Here is a 16,668-nt window from a genome sequence, read left to right as displayed (position 1 = left end):
TCCTGCCTATGCAGGGGGTCGGACTCGATGATCTGTTGAGGTCCCTTCCGATCCTAGCATCTATGAATCTATGAATCTATGTGAATGTGAGGGTTTGGTAATGGGCTTTATAACTTTTCATTTGCATGTGTTGTACCTCTTGGGTGGTACAGAGATGACATCTGTTTCCAAGGAGGTTATTCCAGCACCTTTCTCCATCACAAAAGACACATTTAAAGAATGCTAGGTTTAATAATATGATATACAGGCATCAGTTACATCTCCCATTTCAGAAGGCAACTGTTGCTTTCACTGAAAGAGAATCCTTTTAGGATTTTCACTTTTTATTCGCTTCAAAATTTCTGACAATCAATAAACCTTTATTTGTCCTTTCCAGTTTCTCCAATCAGGCTTGGGAAATGCATTCTCTCGTAGATCACACTGAGTGCGAAAGGAAAGCAGAGGTAGATTATCTGATTGATGGGTCTTTAGTCCTCTGTGGATTAAAGGGTTCAAATTCTGGACCACCTGGGAAGAATTGGCTGATGACACGGTATTTTCAGCTGAGAGGAAACTTATCATAGATAGGCAAAAGCAAAAGTAGGTAGTAAGATCTGCAGAACATTTTAGAGCTAACTAGCTCTCCAAAAGAATATAGGCCCCAAAGTCTGACCTAACTCCCACTTCAGGCACTTAAGGACCAAAATTATGATTCTCACAACATTTTCTCAGCTCTTGCCTAATTCTGGAGGTGTCTGAACTCCACAGGCAGCTTCTGTTTTTGTCATTAAAGCTCCCCAGGTGCCTGAAGTTGTGCTCCTGGGCATGCTCAGGAGCTCCTCCAGACTTGGCATCAAGCCGGTGCCTGTCTCACACCTGATCTCTTTTGGGATTTGTAAAGTAGGCCATCCCCTGCCTGAGTCTCTTAAAGGGCTAGATTTAGTAGGGCACCTCCCAGGTGAATGCTCTAACCTCTAGGCTAGAAAGTCATCCATGTGCCTGCTTTCTTGTTTTTGTCCAGTTTCTATTTAATTATTCCATGAAAAGTGGAGCAACTTCAACAGGACAATGGAGCGACTGCTTCCTGCCAAGAACAGTGTCTAGCCTGCTTGTTAGGGTACTTTTCTGGGACAAAGGAGAGGTAGGTTTCAAGCGTCTTAGATAGAAGTGGGTACTGAACGCAGGTCTCCTGTCTCTGGCATGTGTGCTCTAGCCACGGAGATATTGGATAAAAGGGTTATGGCAGCCACACCACTATCTCCTTCGACTGCTGCCTTTGTTTTGAACCAAAGGATTGACCTCATCCTCAATTCTTGAACAAATGGGCTTGGGTATATGACTGTCCGAGGAAGGACAATGTTCTGCATCCCAGCTGGAGAGAGCCCTGGAGAGGGGCATTTTTAAATCAGTTTGACTATGTGGTTCCCCACTCAACAACTGTTCTGCAAGGATCAACTCTGCTCATCGATTCCTTAGGGAACCATGGTGCCTAATACTGGGCGATAGTATCCACTCCAGCAGCCATGACCGTAACGTTTACACCATGCAAGAGAGGTGTCTGCTCTCTGAGGTGAATGCCCTCATCACAGGGCTAGTGCAGTAGATCCCCAGACAGGAAGCACCTCTGAGTCACTGTTCCCTGGGCTGATGGTGCATTTTAATTGAAATGAAGAGTGGTGGTCAAGGCCAACTCCTGGGAGATGGAGACATGGGTAAGAACCCTCAGGATAACTCACTCTGACACTCCCGGGACAAGGAATTGAACTACTAAGCTACTGGGCAAAAGGTGGGCTCCAACCCCTATTACAGTCACTGCTTCTGAATCCATGGGGCCTTGGCTGCTGTATTTTATATAGAAATCAGTAAGGTTGGTGTGTGTTAAGCATGTGCTGAGATCAAGACCTTCAAGGGTCCTAGGCATAGGGAATATCTGTATGATGAATCCCAAATTGAGTCATACATGAGAGGCTGAAACACTCACCCCTGCCTAGGGTAGCAGCATATGTATACATTTTTCAAACAAGGAGTCCCATTTTCAGAAGTGACTGGGGCTTATAGAAGCCTAAGTCATATTTAAAGGCTATATGAATTAGGTGCTAATGTTACTTAAGTTGCTTTTGGAAGTATCACTCTAAATCCCTATATTTAGTGGGACAGACTCCTAAATTGTTACACACTATTGAAAACTTTATCCCAAATTAATAACATGTTAAAAATAGCAAAACACTTACTGCACTAATAGCAATTTGCCTCAAATGACATATATCACAGATGGGAGGGAAAGGAATCCATTGGAAAGTCTCCATAATAAAATGTGGCCCGTGCGATGAAGCAAAATCTATTCCATGTTGTTCCGAGGCCCCAGGAACCTGAAACAATTATAAAAATATGTTTTCTTCCCTTAAGGGGGACACACTGCATTGATGGTAGGTAATATTAAAAGAAACTGGCTGAAAGGTCTGACTTTATTTTCCAAACAAAGATGAAAGGGGTGGGATTTTTATAATACTAGTAAATATGGATTTATTAACACACTGTGCTAAATTTGGCAAATTACTAAGCTGTGTGTATAGTGATCAGTGTTCTCAGCTCCAAACAAATGTCAATGAAAATAAAGAGCACCCTATACTCCGTATGGAAACAGCGGTCCCCCATACAGGCAAGGTCACAGGCTGTTTATTGACAGTGATTGTGACTGGTGGATTTTTTAAAATTGAGAGTTTTGCTACTAATGCATCTTTAATGCCTTGACAAATGATAAGAGTAAAATAATGCTTTGCAAAGTATTCCACATATACTTACAATCAAACATATGAGTGGCTTAAGGTTAGGAACATATTCTAAACTAGTAATTTTTATGTGATGCTGACTTATTCTGGAAATAACTATGTTATTCTAGCTAGCACGAGGAATAGATTTGAATCTGATGGCCATATCCTTAAGCAGTTACCTTCTAAATTTCTGGGTGTCCATGACAATAGGACCCAGGAGAGGATTCAGGATCTGATGAAGTGGGGGTGCAGGAACAGTGACTGGTGCTGTAGTGGTGACAACCCTTCACTTCCAGCCCCACACCCTCTCTCCACACTGGGGCTGCAGACCATGCCATGGGAGCCACAGTCAGGGACTTTTTAAAGTCTCCCAAGCAAGTAAGAATTTCCCACTTTCTCTTCCCTCCTTAGAGGCACATCCCCTCCTGTCCTCTTTCACCTCCACCTACCACTGCCACTGTCCCCACTGTCTTGAGAGTAAGAGGAGCTTCAGAGCTGTTCTAGCTGGGCTCAGCTTGGGAGAGTGGCAGTAGGCAGATGGGTTCCCTTCCTTGTGCCTGCTCCTGTGTTTGCAGGGAACATCTGGGAGACCAGATAGGGAAGGTTCACCCACTTGCCCACTGTCACTGCTGCTGTCCTGAGCAGAGCCTAGGCCCTGGCCAGCCTGGCTGCAGAGGGACAGGATAGTGGGCACAGTGGTGGTGACAGGTGGAGGAGGTGGGGACGTGGGAGAAGGGAATTGAAAGGGGAGGGGAGATGACATGGCTCTAAGCACTGAGGGGAAAGGAAGTGGAAATTCTTTATCTTCTTTGGGGACTTAAAATAAGTCCCCAGCTGCTCTTCCTGCTCTGTGTTCAAAAAGGTGGGGTGTGGATAAGCCATTGCCCCACCCCCTGCCCGCTTCAGATCTATCCCTGGGTTCAGGAGACTTGGTTTCTTTTTCCACCCTGCTGCTGGCCTGCTACATGACCTTAGGAAATCATTTCCCCTCTCTTTGCTTTGGTTATCTCATCTGTAGTATAGCCTAATGATACTTGATACCTTTGTACAGTACTTTGAGATCTACTGATAAAAAATGCTATAGAAGAATGAGTTTTAGTTCCGTATCTTGATGGCATCATTTTGAGCAACTTGTGAAAACCATAAAAATACCCTTAACCCCCTTGAGGGGAAAAGCACTTAGGTGACCCTACAAATGTGTGTTCTTTACAAGGTCAAGCTGCAATTTCATATAGATCACTTGGCTTTCAGCTTGGTTATACAGTAAAAACCTGGATTCTTCACAGGTTTACATTCTTAACCTCCCTAGGAAATATGGATTAACAGAATCTTAATGGGTAATATGTATCCACAACAAACAGCTGTGCTGAATCACTGAGGTGCTCCATCTGTTCGCTGAAGCTTTTATTTCAAAGGGCAATGCTTACCTAAACTATTGCATGGGCCCACTGATGGGCTCCAGTTGAAGAGATGTGTAGCTCTTTGAACTCATGAGCTACTCAGCTGCCCACAGCTAGCAGCAGAGTAGCTTGCTCTTAATTCTGCAACTAAGTGCATTGCAAGCCATGTTCATGTCACTTGTTCCAAGTTGGACGGAGCTAGGCAAGTTCCACTTTGCTTTTCAGCATTATAATACAAACAGAGCACAGAAGGTAAAAAGCATCATATACACATAGATGATTTTTGCATGCTACATATAGCATTGGTAGAAATAATAAATGAATTTGTGAAATGTCTTGAAATGAATTATCAAAGAAATCTTGCATTTAAGGTAGTAAAAGCCATTACAGTGGAGTGAATTAGCAGGCAAAGGCCCTCAGTTGCTTTCTTGAGAAGATATTAAAAAATAGAACCCGAGTTAATTCCTACTACAGTATAACCTCATAAATTCGGATATCAAAAATCCGGAATGCTCAAAAATCCAGCACTTTTAAAAAATACACTGCTTCGGGGAGTAGCAGCAGCCAGTCCCGGATCAGTGGAGGAGGAAGCTTGCACGCGGCAACTGCCACCGCCATCCACCACCCTGTGCTGCTGCTCTGTGTGCGGCCGCTGGTGGGGTACCAGCTGCCACTACCCCTCCTCTCCCCACCCCCCTGCTCCACAACTGACCTCTGCTCCAGTTTCAAAAATCCAGCATTTTCAAATTTCCAGCAGGTGCTCGATCCTGAGCATGCTGGATTTATGAGGTTATACTGTACGCCCATTCCCCAGTGAATAGACCTTGCTCATTTGCTAAATGGTTTTCTTAGGTAGCAGCATGCCATTGTAGGTTGAAGAAAAAGTAATGTGACAGAGATGCTGAGTAGTGCATATGCTGTATGGTGCTTTTGAATGGATAAGCAATATTGTTTTGTTTCTATACAGAGAGCCTCGAAAAATCATCCTGCACAAAGGCTCCACAGGACTTGGTTTTAACATTGTAGGAGGAGAAGATGGGGAAGGCATTTTCGTATCTTTCATCTTAGCAGGTGGGCCTGCTGATCTCAGCGGAGAGCTACAGAGAGGAGATCAAATTTTATCTGTAAGTATCACTCCTGTCCATTTTCACTGGCCAGTTACCTGTTCTTCCGGTTTGTCTAACGTGTTTTGGGGAACACGTAACACAGGCTATTTGGAAGCAACCATGTCATGTTTTTATTTGAAGCGGTAGTTCAAGTTCAGTGTCTAGTGGCTGCAGATTCACTACTATATATTTTGTTCATTGACCTTTTATATCAATTGTTTGTGACGTTAGATATGCTTTGTTCAGGATGGCACTTCGCATTGGTTGGTTCAGTACAATAGTAAACCCTGAGAGGTGCCATACAGGTATACAGCAGTCCTACTGATTTAGCCCCTGCCTAATATTTTCCTATCACCCCAGCCAACCAGGTCAGCTGTCTTACATTCCTGGTTGCTGTTGAGAAACAAACTTCTTTATTTCTGGAAAAAGTGGGTATATTTTGCAACTTCCGTCCTGTCAACTTTACTCTGCCCTCTACTTTCCATATGGACCCCTACAATCCTAGTTGTGTGTATTTTTCGCACCGCTGCCAGCTAGAAATATATGTTGGTCTTTTCTTCTCTGTTGGGTGGCATTTGGGAGAGAATAGAATGATCTGAAAATTACACTAATGCAAAATTTCAGGACTTTGCGTATAAGGTCCAGTGTTTCCAACATCAGGTTAAAGCACAGAGGGCCAAGGGGAGGAGGAGGGAATCCAACATAATACCACAAAGGGTTTCAAATACCCCAAGATTATATTTGTCTACACTCCACGTGGCACAAAAATCGTAGCAAGCATAGTAGAGATGCCTAGCTGGGGAGGCTTACCTACCTCACTCCTGTCTTGGCCCCCAGAGAGGACTGTGGTCTTTCCAAATTCATTCTAGCAGCATCTTTTGATCACCACACTATTGTGGTTGTGTTTGGCAGAGTTTCCACAACATACAAAACAAATAATATGCAAACTGTAATGCACAAACCTAATAACATGATCCCATGGATTGTGAAAATGACCAGCCTCTGTGCATCTAAAGACCTAAAACACCAAAATAAAGGCCAGTGAATATTTCAGAGGCACTCATTTACATGTGGGATCAGATTTACTAGAGCTTCTGCACTCGGTATGCTGAGCTTTTTTGAAAATCTGAGCATAAATATCGCACTGTAATCTTGGCTACTCAATTTACCTCCTAAATTGTATCTGACATTCTGGCCCCAGTGAATGCAGAACACCCTGCTTTGGCAGGCATTTATAATATGCTCATTTGACATGGCCTCTGCTGCTTTAATTGCAATTCAAGTTACCATTCCATGGGGGAAATGTTATTTGTGTGGGTTTTTTTGCATCTGAATACTTTATAAAGTATGTTCTGCTTTTCATTTTATACATACAAAATATAATGTTTAGAAGGGCTAGAGCTATTTGGGAACCCAAGCCTTGCAGTCAACTGATGGCATGTAGTTTCTGCTTGGGTGCTTTAAAACTTTTAAATTCATAGCCTACAAAATAGAAGCTGTGGTATTGTGTTGTACTGTAGAACAAATGCATAGAACAAATCCTGCCCTCTTCTGGGCAAGTGTCACATTTTTAGAGGACAGGCTCTGACTGCTGTATTTTTGTGGTAGGCACTAGGCTGAAGTTTTGGGTAGCAGTCCACAAAGTAGTTGTTTCTCTTTATGGGAAGCAGTTGGCTTGTATGGGAAGCAGTTAGGCGATGATGTGTCTTTATAGGCAACTACCTATAAGCTCTCAGACAAAAAAAGGAGAAAGGGGTGAAGAGAAGGGTATATTTTAGCAAATTTATGCAAATCACTGGATCTGACATTATTAATCAAGCACCATCTTCCTTTTCATTACTCATGTGTAGCAGGCTGGTCTACAGCATGGGTAGTATACCACTAGTTTGTGGCTAGCTCTGCTCCAAGACTGCAGCTCAGCACCCACAATGAGAACCCTTAGCTAACAATATCTTTTTCTCTCCCTGGTGCCCCACTCCTGGTGCAAATTTAATTTCCAAAGCTTGCTTTGCTTCCAGATCCATGAGCAGGTTGAGGAATTTGAAAAAGGGGGGGTGCAGAAGATGTGACTAATGCCTGCACAAGTGGCTGCAGCCCCCCACCTCCCCCTATGGGAAGACTGCATCACGGCAGCAGCTGCCGGGGACTCTTTTGAGGCCGCAAAGCAGGTATCACTCCCTCCCCACCCCTGTTCTCAGCAACCCCTCCCCTCTGGTGCACAGCAGTACCTCTCATCCCCTCCCATTTCCTCCCCCCCCACTCCATCAGGGTTTGCACCTGGATGTAGAAAGCAGGAACTTGGCCCCGGCTGACCAGGGAGCAGAAGCCCCCTGCCCTTCTCCAGCCAGGTGCTTTAGTGAGCGGCTGCATGGCATGCTGGGCTCAGCCATGGACAGCATCAGCAATGCACAGGTCCCTGTGTCCAGCAACTGCTTCCTGCCCAGTCCCCACATATGTCCCACCCAGAAGAGCACTGGAAAGGAGCAAGCTGCCACTGTCCCCAGCCCAGTCTGGCACCCTCCTGGCAGCTTCCAGGCTGGCAGGGGAAACCTGGGGAAGGGGACAGGGAGTAGGGACCCATCCACTGCTGTTACCACTGAGCCTGACACCCTGTGGGGAGCCTGCTTCCCACAATTACTCACAGGAGTGGGACATGAGTGGCCTGGGGCTTCCCCAGCCTCCAATCAGTGGCAGTAGTGGACAGGCCCCTCTTGCTCCCCTGCTCTCTTCTTGGTCTCCCTGGGTGTTCCCCACCAGCCCACGGCTCCAGCCAGGCTTCGGATCCCGCAGGGAACCCAGGTGTCTGCAGCCCCAGGGAGCTGGAGTCTCCAGGGGGTGAGCTGCACTGTTGAAGGGGGGTGCAACTGCACCACTACACTCCCTGGAGCCAGCCCTGTTAATCACTTAAAGCTAATACTCCTTCTTCCTCCTTCATGTACTTTTTCTAAGCAGACCATACAAGGCAAAGAGAAATTCTATGATTTAGTCCTAGGAGAGAGAGTGTCAAGATTAAAAAACAAGACTGTGGCTCCATCTAGTGTCCATGAAGCTCATTAACAAGCACTCCAGCACCAGCATAGGATTGGCTACCCCGCATTAATCATCTCTGTGTTTCTAATGAATTTGATTGTGGCTCTGGAATTCATTTGCAGATGTATATAGATAAAAGGCTTGGCAGCCTGAGGCTATATTTTTCATGCTTAGTGTCAGTAACATCTTTATAATTTTTCTTTCATTTGTGTATTGATAGCATGCAAAATAGCACTTTTATGTTTTAGGGTCCACACAGCAATTGAACATATGATTTAGATGTTGCAAATAAAAAGGACTTATCTCACAATCACATTCTAGAGAATGTAGTTCAGTATTCTCCCTGAGTGCTCCCCTCATACAGAATAATAAAAGTGGTATTTAAAAGCAATACACTCTTCACTAATCAGGGGCTGATTCTATGTAACCTCCAGAATAGAGGCACAAAGGAATGGATGGGTTGAAATGATCAGTGATGCAGTGCTTAATGGTTAGATGCCTGTCTCCCAGAGTGCAATCTAGTGATCTGAGTTAGGCACTTAAACTTCCCTTTGTAACGTATGGGGAGAGCTAGGCACCTCCAGATAAAATTCATAGCACGCAGGATATTGGGTATGGAACAGCCAAACATAACCGGTAGGAAATGCAATCACAGTGTCTCTCTCAGGCGTAGCTACCTTACTTTAGAGTGAAGAGAGACTATGCTTTATCTGGAGTTCCTCTCAAAACCAAGGAAGCATCACTTCTTTCTTCTGATGCAAGAGCTGTTCCCTTTCTTCCACCCTCAATTTTTTTACAGTAGCCAGTTTATTAGAGCACTTCTCTAGGATGTGAGACCCAAGTTCAGTTCCCTTCTCTAATTAAGGGGGTTAAAACCATCAGCTCCCGCCACCCCAGAGACTGTCCTAATCACCATACTGTATGTTGCTCTGGGTTGAGAAGAGGAATATTCTCCACCCCTTCTGTAGAAATTATTCCATTGTGTAGAGTAGTCAATATTTCCTGGGCCAGAGAGAAGAGCAAAAGTAGGCATGACTTTTCATGCCTATTCTCACTATTCATGAAGAGCATGTATGCCTCCCCTCTTGCCCATATCAGACATAAGGTAGGAACAGTCAAACTTTTCCATACAGCCCTCTCCTCCCCTTTCCCTCTAAATGGGAAACCCTCCCACTCATCAGGGTTGAGGACACTCCCTAGATTCCTTTTAAGTACCCATGACTGTGTGGCCTCCTACAATGGGAGCCATGCAGGATTTCTTCTCTCCTAATTCCACCTCCCACCCCCTTTCCACCCTTACACATGCTGCTTGGGTTACACTGCAATCCACTTTAATGCAGGACTAGCCAGCATTAATTTCCAGCTTCCTGGCCAAACCTCAACTCAAATAGTTAATCTGACTCCCTAAATTCTTTCTTCATTTTCAAAAAAATAGAAGTATATTCTCTTCCCATCCTTAATTACCCTGTAGGATAGAGTATAGTGTTGCCTTGTGCTGGAAACAGTAGACTAGGTGGTTGCAGCAAATTCTGTGCATAGTCTTTGAATTGGGGCAAAAGCTATCCTCATTTCAGGGGGGATGCGAGGGATAGGAATGAGGAAAGAATGACCCACCATTTGTAAAGTATTTTGTGGGGAAAGAAGTGCCATATGCAATTAAAACAAGATTGTTCAAATGAGGAAGAGATTGCTTCCAGCTCATAAGCCTGGACTGCAGTCTCTCCAGCCCCCTCTACATGTTACAGGTATTGCACAATTAATTAGTTATTTGTACAATTACCTTAACACTAGCTACATGTGCAAAGTAGATATCACCTCATAAAAAGCTCTGACCAGCTATAAAGTTAGACCTCAAAAATGTGTACTCACTTCATAGCTGGTGGCTATCACACTTTAATTTGCACAGGTAGCCAAGTCTCCCATATGGCTGGGAGCCCCGTCAGCTGACAAGGCTCCCAGCCACAGGGGTGCACCATGCCCAGGATGAAACCCCCAGCTTTGCGGATCACAGCCATGGTGATTTTCAAGGCTTAGAGGTACATGAAACCCCCGGCCCACATGGAGCTTTTGGTCTCGGCTGTGACCCACATGCAGCCAGGACCGAGAGTCCCTGCAGCTGATGAGTCCCTGCAGCCGAGAGTCCCTCCAGCTGCTCCTGGTCCGGGTTGTCCCTCACATGCAGCCAGGCTAGGGAGTACCACAACTGATAGGGCTGTCGGCCCTGGCTATGCCTCATGCAGCCAGGCCTGAGCATCCCGCAACTGATGGGGTTCCTGGCCCTGGCTATACCTCATGCACAGCTGGAACTAGGAGCCCGGCCAGTTGTGGGGATTCTTGGTCCTGGCTGAGCATGGGCACCATGGTTGGGAGCCCCCTCAACAAAGCAGGCTCCAAGCCATGGGAGCCTGCTTATTGCCAGTGCAGGGCGAGCCCAGGATTGGGCTCCCTCACACTGGCAATAAGGCACAATTGGATCTAAGAAGTGATCCCACAATTGCCCCTTCTTTCATGCACATGTGGCATGGGAGGAGGCATGATTGTGGGGATCACACATCAGATCCAATCCTGCCTTTACCTGCATATGTCAAAGGAGCATCTGTTATCACCAGGGGGCTCTGAGTTTTGAGCTGTGCTTTGCCACACCAGTGCACACAAGGGAGAATGCTTGCCAGCTCCAGAGACAGGGGTCATATACAGGTGTTACATTTCTGCTAGGAAAAAAGCCTGGCACAAAAAAAGAGAGAGCATGCAGCCATTCAAGGGCTTTCTTGCAAAAGAACAATGTCTCTCCCACAAGAAAGCTCAACATCTTTCAGCCAGGAAGATCTCTTCCCTCTTGTGTCTCTCCCACAAGAAAGCTCAGCATCTTTCAACCAGGAAGATCTCTTTCCTCCTGCTATAATTTGAATGGCTATATCCTTCTCTTGGGTATTGAGGACACCCAGTAGCCCACAGTCCTTTGCTTTCCCTCCCTCTCTTCAAGGAAGAGAGCAGGAGAGAGAACACTGGCTCCCTGACAGTCCACCCCATCTTTCTACCCCAGTTTCTGGCCATGAGGCTTTAAATGCCACCCCTACCACACAGCTGGGCAGCAGGGGTAGGGATTACAAAAGACTGGGATGTGAGAACTGGGCCTGGGGAAGCTATCCCTGCCCTAGTTTCCATCCCCTGGTCTTTAAATGCTGTCCTTCTGCCCTAGTTCATGGCACTGCAGGCTTTAAATGCTGTGTGCACCACTCAGCTGGGTGGCACACATGGTGATTTTAAAGCTGGGGAACTGGGACCTAGGACCCAGGTCAGGGATACTGCCCCTGGCCCGGCTTCCTTGTGCTTCCACTTTTAAAACACCCCATGTGCAGCCCAGATGGGTTGCATACAGGGTCATTTAAAGCTCATGGGGCTGCCTGTTAACAGCTTGTTCCCCTCCCAAGCGGGGAGAGGACAGGCTGCCAAGCAATGGGCTCCCCTAAAGGCTAAGATAGTCTCTAGTGCCCCTTGGCTGGAAACTTTGCCAAAGTAGCTCTCTAGATAGGTGGCTGGGGTGCATTTACACTCTAGCTCCTGGGCTATTTTTTTGCGGATAGAAATTAATGCCTGCCCATGGCCAGGGCAACGTTAAACAAAGCGTAAGTAAATTCCTCTTTCAGCTGCCCAAAGGCAGCAGATATTCTCACCTGGAATTGGGGCTATCTTAGATACTTATTATGTTCCATATTGCTGTAGTAAGTAAAAGCTCACAATCCTCCACAGATTATCTGTCGCAGTACCTACATTTCAAGCACCTACATTGAACACCTTCAAGAGTAAATTGGATGCTTATCTTGCTCGGATCCTATAACCCCAGCTGACTTCCTGCCCTTTGGACGGGGGGCTGGACTCGATGATTTCCCGAGGTCCCTTCCAGCCCTAATGCGTATGAAATCTATGAAATCTGTGAACTTGGGAAGTGCTGTTCTATCCATTTTACTGATGGGGAACTGAGGCACAAGACGATGAAGGGACGTCCCAAGGCAGGTCTCCCAAGTTCTAAGCTAGAGCCCTAAGTTCTGTGCTGCCCTTACTCTCTGAAGGAAACTCCATCCAAAATATCACTTTGCCAGGAGTATCGGTCTCCTTGGTGCTGTTAGCATTTGGTAAGTTTGGGTTGTCATGTTTTATTTTAAAATCATTTTTCGACTCATTTTTCAAATAAGGGTTGGAAGTGTGTTTGTGAGAGATTTAAGGGGATGAGTGAGAACTTTAGGACTGAGGGACAGGAAAGCTGTCTGCTGAAACCAAGAAGTCAAGGGTCCTCCAAAAATGACTTATTATTGCTAGTCAACTCTGGAATTGGTTTGTACAGTCTGGATTGAACTTAGTTTTGTTTGGATATGGAGGATATTTGTGACTCAGTTACTCACCAGGGCCTGGCTTTATGATTGCCTAGGGATATATTTTAAGTCTAATTTGGTAACAATTTCCATACTCCTGTCCTGAAGGAACAAATAAGCTACTCTTGCATATCAAGTAAATGCCAAAGAAGTGCTGATAAGTTTAATTGGTACTTACAAGCAAGGTTTTTATATGTATCTATCCACATGGATGTATCTAACCACATAGAATTTGAATATATCTAACCGCACTGAAATAAATATATTAATTGATCATGATTATTAAGTCAGGCAAGTGAAGACTGAATTTCTTCCTGTAATCTTGTACTTACCTATACAACATGGGCTCTTTATTGTTCCGTTATGCCGTAGAAGCAGCAAGGTTAGGACCAAGGTCCCAGCAATGAGACCAGGCTGCTACGAGACATTAATGGCTTTCAAATCTGAAACTACATCAATCTGAGAGGACTGAAGTATGAAGAAGTTTTAAATCTAATTCTCAGATGTTTTCAAAGCTAAGTTACAGCTTTAACAAAGGATGGCAAGATAATAGAGGGAGATGGAACAAATGTGCCATGAAAAATTGAAGAGATTGTAAACCTGTAACAAATGAACCAGGAAGGCCAACTACAGCATTGTTACAAGGTTCCAGTTAAGGCATGACTAAAGAATAAACCTGAGGGTTAGTGGCAAAGCACTATTCAATACACGCAAGCTTTATGAAGGTGAACCTACTGCATACAGAGCTGGCATCTCATCAAAGTAAAGAGCAGTAGGCTAAAAATGATGTAGGTGAACACATCATTGCACATTTGCAAAAGCTCAAGCCATAAGAGTATTAAAGCCACAACCCATAAGAGTATTAAAAATCATTAGCAGCAGGAGTCAACCTCATAGTCACACATCTGCCTGGAGATTTTCACCCATTCTTGTGACAAGTAATTGCTTAGAGAAACTATATTTCTTCTTTACGGTTTGTGTTTATGGAGTTTCCCTGCTTTGCTTGGGTCCTTTGTAGTGCAGTAGAAAAATGTGACTGTAAAACTAACAACTCACGCGGCCCCCTCACTATTTCATCTAAGTGAGTCTCATGTTTTAAATGTATGTATCTGCACTATGCCCTAATACCGGCATTACCCAATCCTGGTCCAGGTGAGACAGGAAGTCTGCTGGTAGAGCAGTGGATTGAACCCGAGTCTTGCAGACTACCTATTAGGTGATTCTTCCTTCTGCAAGGAAAAAAGATTCGAAGGCATGTATAGCACCTGGATATATTTTTTCTCTCTCTCTCTCGAGTACTGCCCAGGGTTGTGGAACTCAGAATTCAGTCCCTTTGGGAACACCAGCATTTTAAAATTGGATTTTGTTTTGGGTTGAAACAGAAACTAAACATTTCCTTTGAAACAAAATAGCCAACACTTGAATTTCAGATTGACTGGAGCATATCATTTTAAGTTAAACATTTTGTTCCTAGCTAACCTTTGCTTTAAAAAAATCAAAAAAATACTAAAATAAAATTTATTTCAAAATTAAAATCCATTTTTTAAATTTTTTTAATCCTGAGCATTTCAATCCCATTCACTTGCCCCCTCCCCACCAGTTTTTTTTTTCTTCTCTAAACAAAATCTCATCAAAATCCAACCATCAGTGGATGGCTGAAATGTAACACAGGGGTCCTTACTGCTTCAGGTCAATAAATGAAGCTGTAATGCCCTTTATACTCATTCTGAGAACAAAATCTAGCAGCAGCCTAGCTTTTGATTTGGCTTCCACTTCTAGCCCTGAAGCTGGCCTCCTGGGCAGGTCATAATACTTCTTCATCTCAGCTTCCTCATCCATGTAAATGAACAAAGGGGGGATAATGATACTTGCCACCTTTGTGAGGTGCTTTGAGATCTATTGATGTAAAGTGCTATGTGAGAAATAGGTGTTACAATGTGAGTCTCTTTTGCTAGGCAGGTTCACAGGCTGTGGTAAAGGAAAATAAATAATTTTGTAAGGCTTAGTATTGACATAGTGTTACAACCTGGCTAAGCTGCCTCTACAAGTTTCTATTTCAAGGTCGCAAGAGAAGGGAGTTCTTGTGGGAGTTTACTTTTATTGGACCAACTGCATGGTTGGGATAGACAGGCATGGGTTGTCAGTTGGAGTTTGCTTTGTTTTATGTTTTTCTTGGATTCAACCAGATGGCAGCAGAGGACTGTTTTTAAGCATTTCAGTTCCCACCCAATGACACAACCCTGTTAACTATGCAGTGTAATATTCAAACCAATTGTGGCCATATTGTTACATTTAAAAATTCATTGAATAGACAGCATGTAATATTTTGTGAAGCTGCTTTACAGATACTGCTAGAAATATTTAATGAAGTGTACACTGAAAAACCTGTCTCATAGAAGCCAAAGTGCTATTTGAGTGGCTTTGGGTGCAATGCACAGTGACTCGCATGTAAAACATAAAGCATAAATCTGAGCTGAAGGGTAGTAGAAATTGTTTTGTATTTCACAGTGCAACCCGTGAAGGTTAATTTATATCATTACAAATATGATAAGGGATGCTTATTATTAAATTGAGTAATGCATAAATCTCCAGTCCAGATACTAAGGTGACAGGGAAGAGGGAAAATAGAACAAGTATATAGTGTTAAATTGAAGAAGACCTACTCTTTAAGAAAAATATTTTCCCATCTCTCTTTCTCTTATCTGAATCAGTTGATAAAATCAACTAAACTTAATAAACTTTGCCTCTTGGTCCTACAAGGCTGAATTAATTGGAGATGAGAGAGTGGGCGCATCTAAACATGCATTTACATCACATTAAATTTGCTGTGCTGTAAGTTACTGCACAGTAAGCATAAATAGGCTGGTGTTTACATGTGCAGGCATTAAAGTGCATTAATGCTGTGTGCACTCCCTAACTTTAGTCCCAAGTAAGTCCACACACGGGCAGCTGGTACCTCCTGGCTCTAGGGAGGCACCTGCAGCTGACTCCTGATGGGAGGGGTGGTCCCCAGTGGCTGATTGCCAACCCCAAAAGCACTGGCGGCAAACTGGAAATGCCGCTGGCAAAACTGGAATTGCCACCAGTGCTTCACCAATGCACCGGCCACTGCTCCCTACTCCCCAGTTGGCGAGGGCCAACTTCAGGGGGGCACAGGGGGTCACATCGCTTATGTCCACACACACAGTGTTACTGCACAGTAGAGGTGTCTACATGTGCATTATTGTGCAATAACTTAATCAGGCATACATTTAATATCTGAATTATGCAAGTATCAAATTTATGCCCAAGCTGGCATAAGTCACCATAGTTACTGTGCAGTACAGGCATGCACGTGTAGATGACCGGCCATACTGCACAGTAATTTAGGTTACTGCACAGTAAATGTGCACATGTAGATGTGCCCAGTATCTCTTTTCTTCTCCTGCTTCTAGGGAACCCAACAGCTGCAAGATGGGAGACGGGGCTGGTCCTTGTAAGAAGGATGAAGCCATTATCTTGGATTTAGTAGTCTACCTGTAATCATGGTAAATAGCCAAGGTTACAAGCAGAAGTAATTTTAAACCACTTTGAAAGGGAGAGTTGCCATGTGAGAGTATATATCAGGTATAAGTGAGCTAAATTGCTGCAACATTAGCCCTGAGTAAAACAGAAGGTTACAAAATTTTTGCTATACTTCCACTAGTAAAGGAACAGTTATATAGTAACGGTTTATACCTGTTTCATTCAGTATCAGTACAATTGTTACATCTCTCTACAGCTTGATACTTCACCACTCCCAGTTGTATGCTGCCCCCATCCTATTATGCAGCACTTTCCCGTTGTAGCAGGAAGATAAATCCTTGCAGTAATCAGCTTTTGCTTCACTTTTCTCCTACATTGTCCTGCTGTCACTTTCTGATTTTTTTCCTTTTCCTTCTGAACAGTTGAAACACATCTCCTCCTGCACAGTTCCTCTTGCTTCTCCTCCCCCGCAACTCCTACCACAGTCTCGCCTACATCCGTAACAAAA

General features: G+C 44.3%; 1 protein-coding gene across 1 annotated transcript in view; it reads left to right on the top strand.

The window, feature by feature from the left end:
- The window catches only part of LOC102376729 (disks large homolog 2), a 519,043-nt gene that overhangs the window by 175,386 nt on the left and 326,989 nt on the right, over window positions 1-16,668 (top strand). The window contains exon 8 of the mRNA XM_025214018.1: window positions 5,118-5,274. Within this exon, the coding sequence (XP_025069803.1) occupies window positions 5,118-5,274 (157 nt within the window). The remainder of the gene's footprint in view (window positions 1-5,117; window positions 5,275-16,668) is intronic.

The sequence above is a fragment of the Alligator sinensis genome, unplaced genomic scaffold (assembly GCF_000455745.1).
Source record: "Alligator sinensis unplaced genomic scaffold, ASM45574v1 scaffold906_1, whole genome shotgun sequence".
NCBI classification, from domain to species: Eukaryota; Metazoa; Chordata; order Crocodylia; family Alligatoridae; genus Alligator; species Alligator sinensis.
The sequence above is the reverse complement of the archived record's forward strand: the minus strand, read 5'-3'. Positions and strand labels throughout refer to the sequence as shown.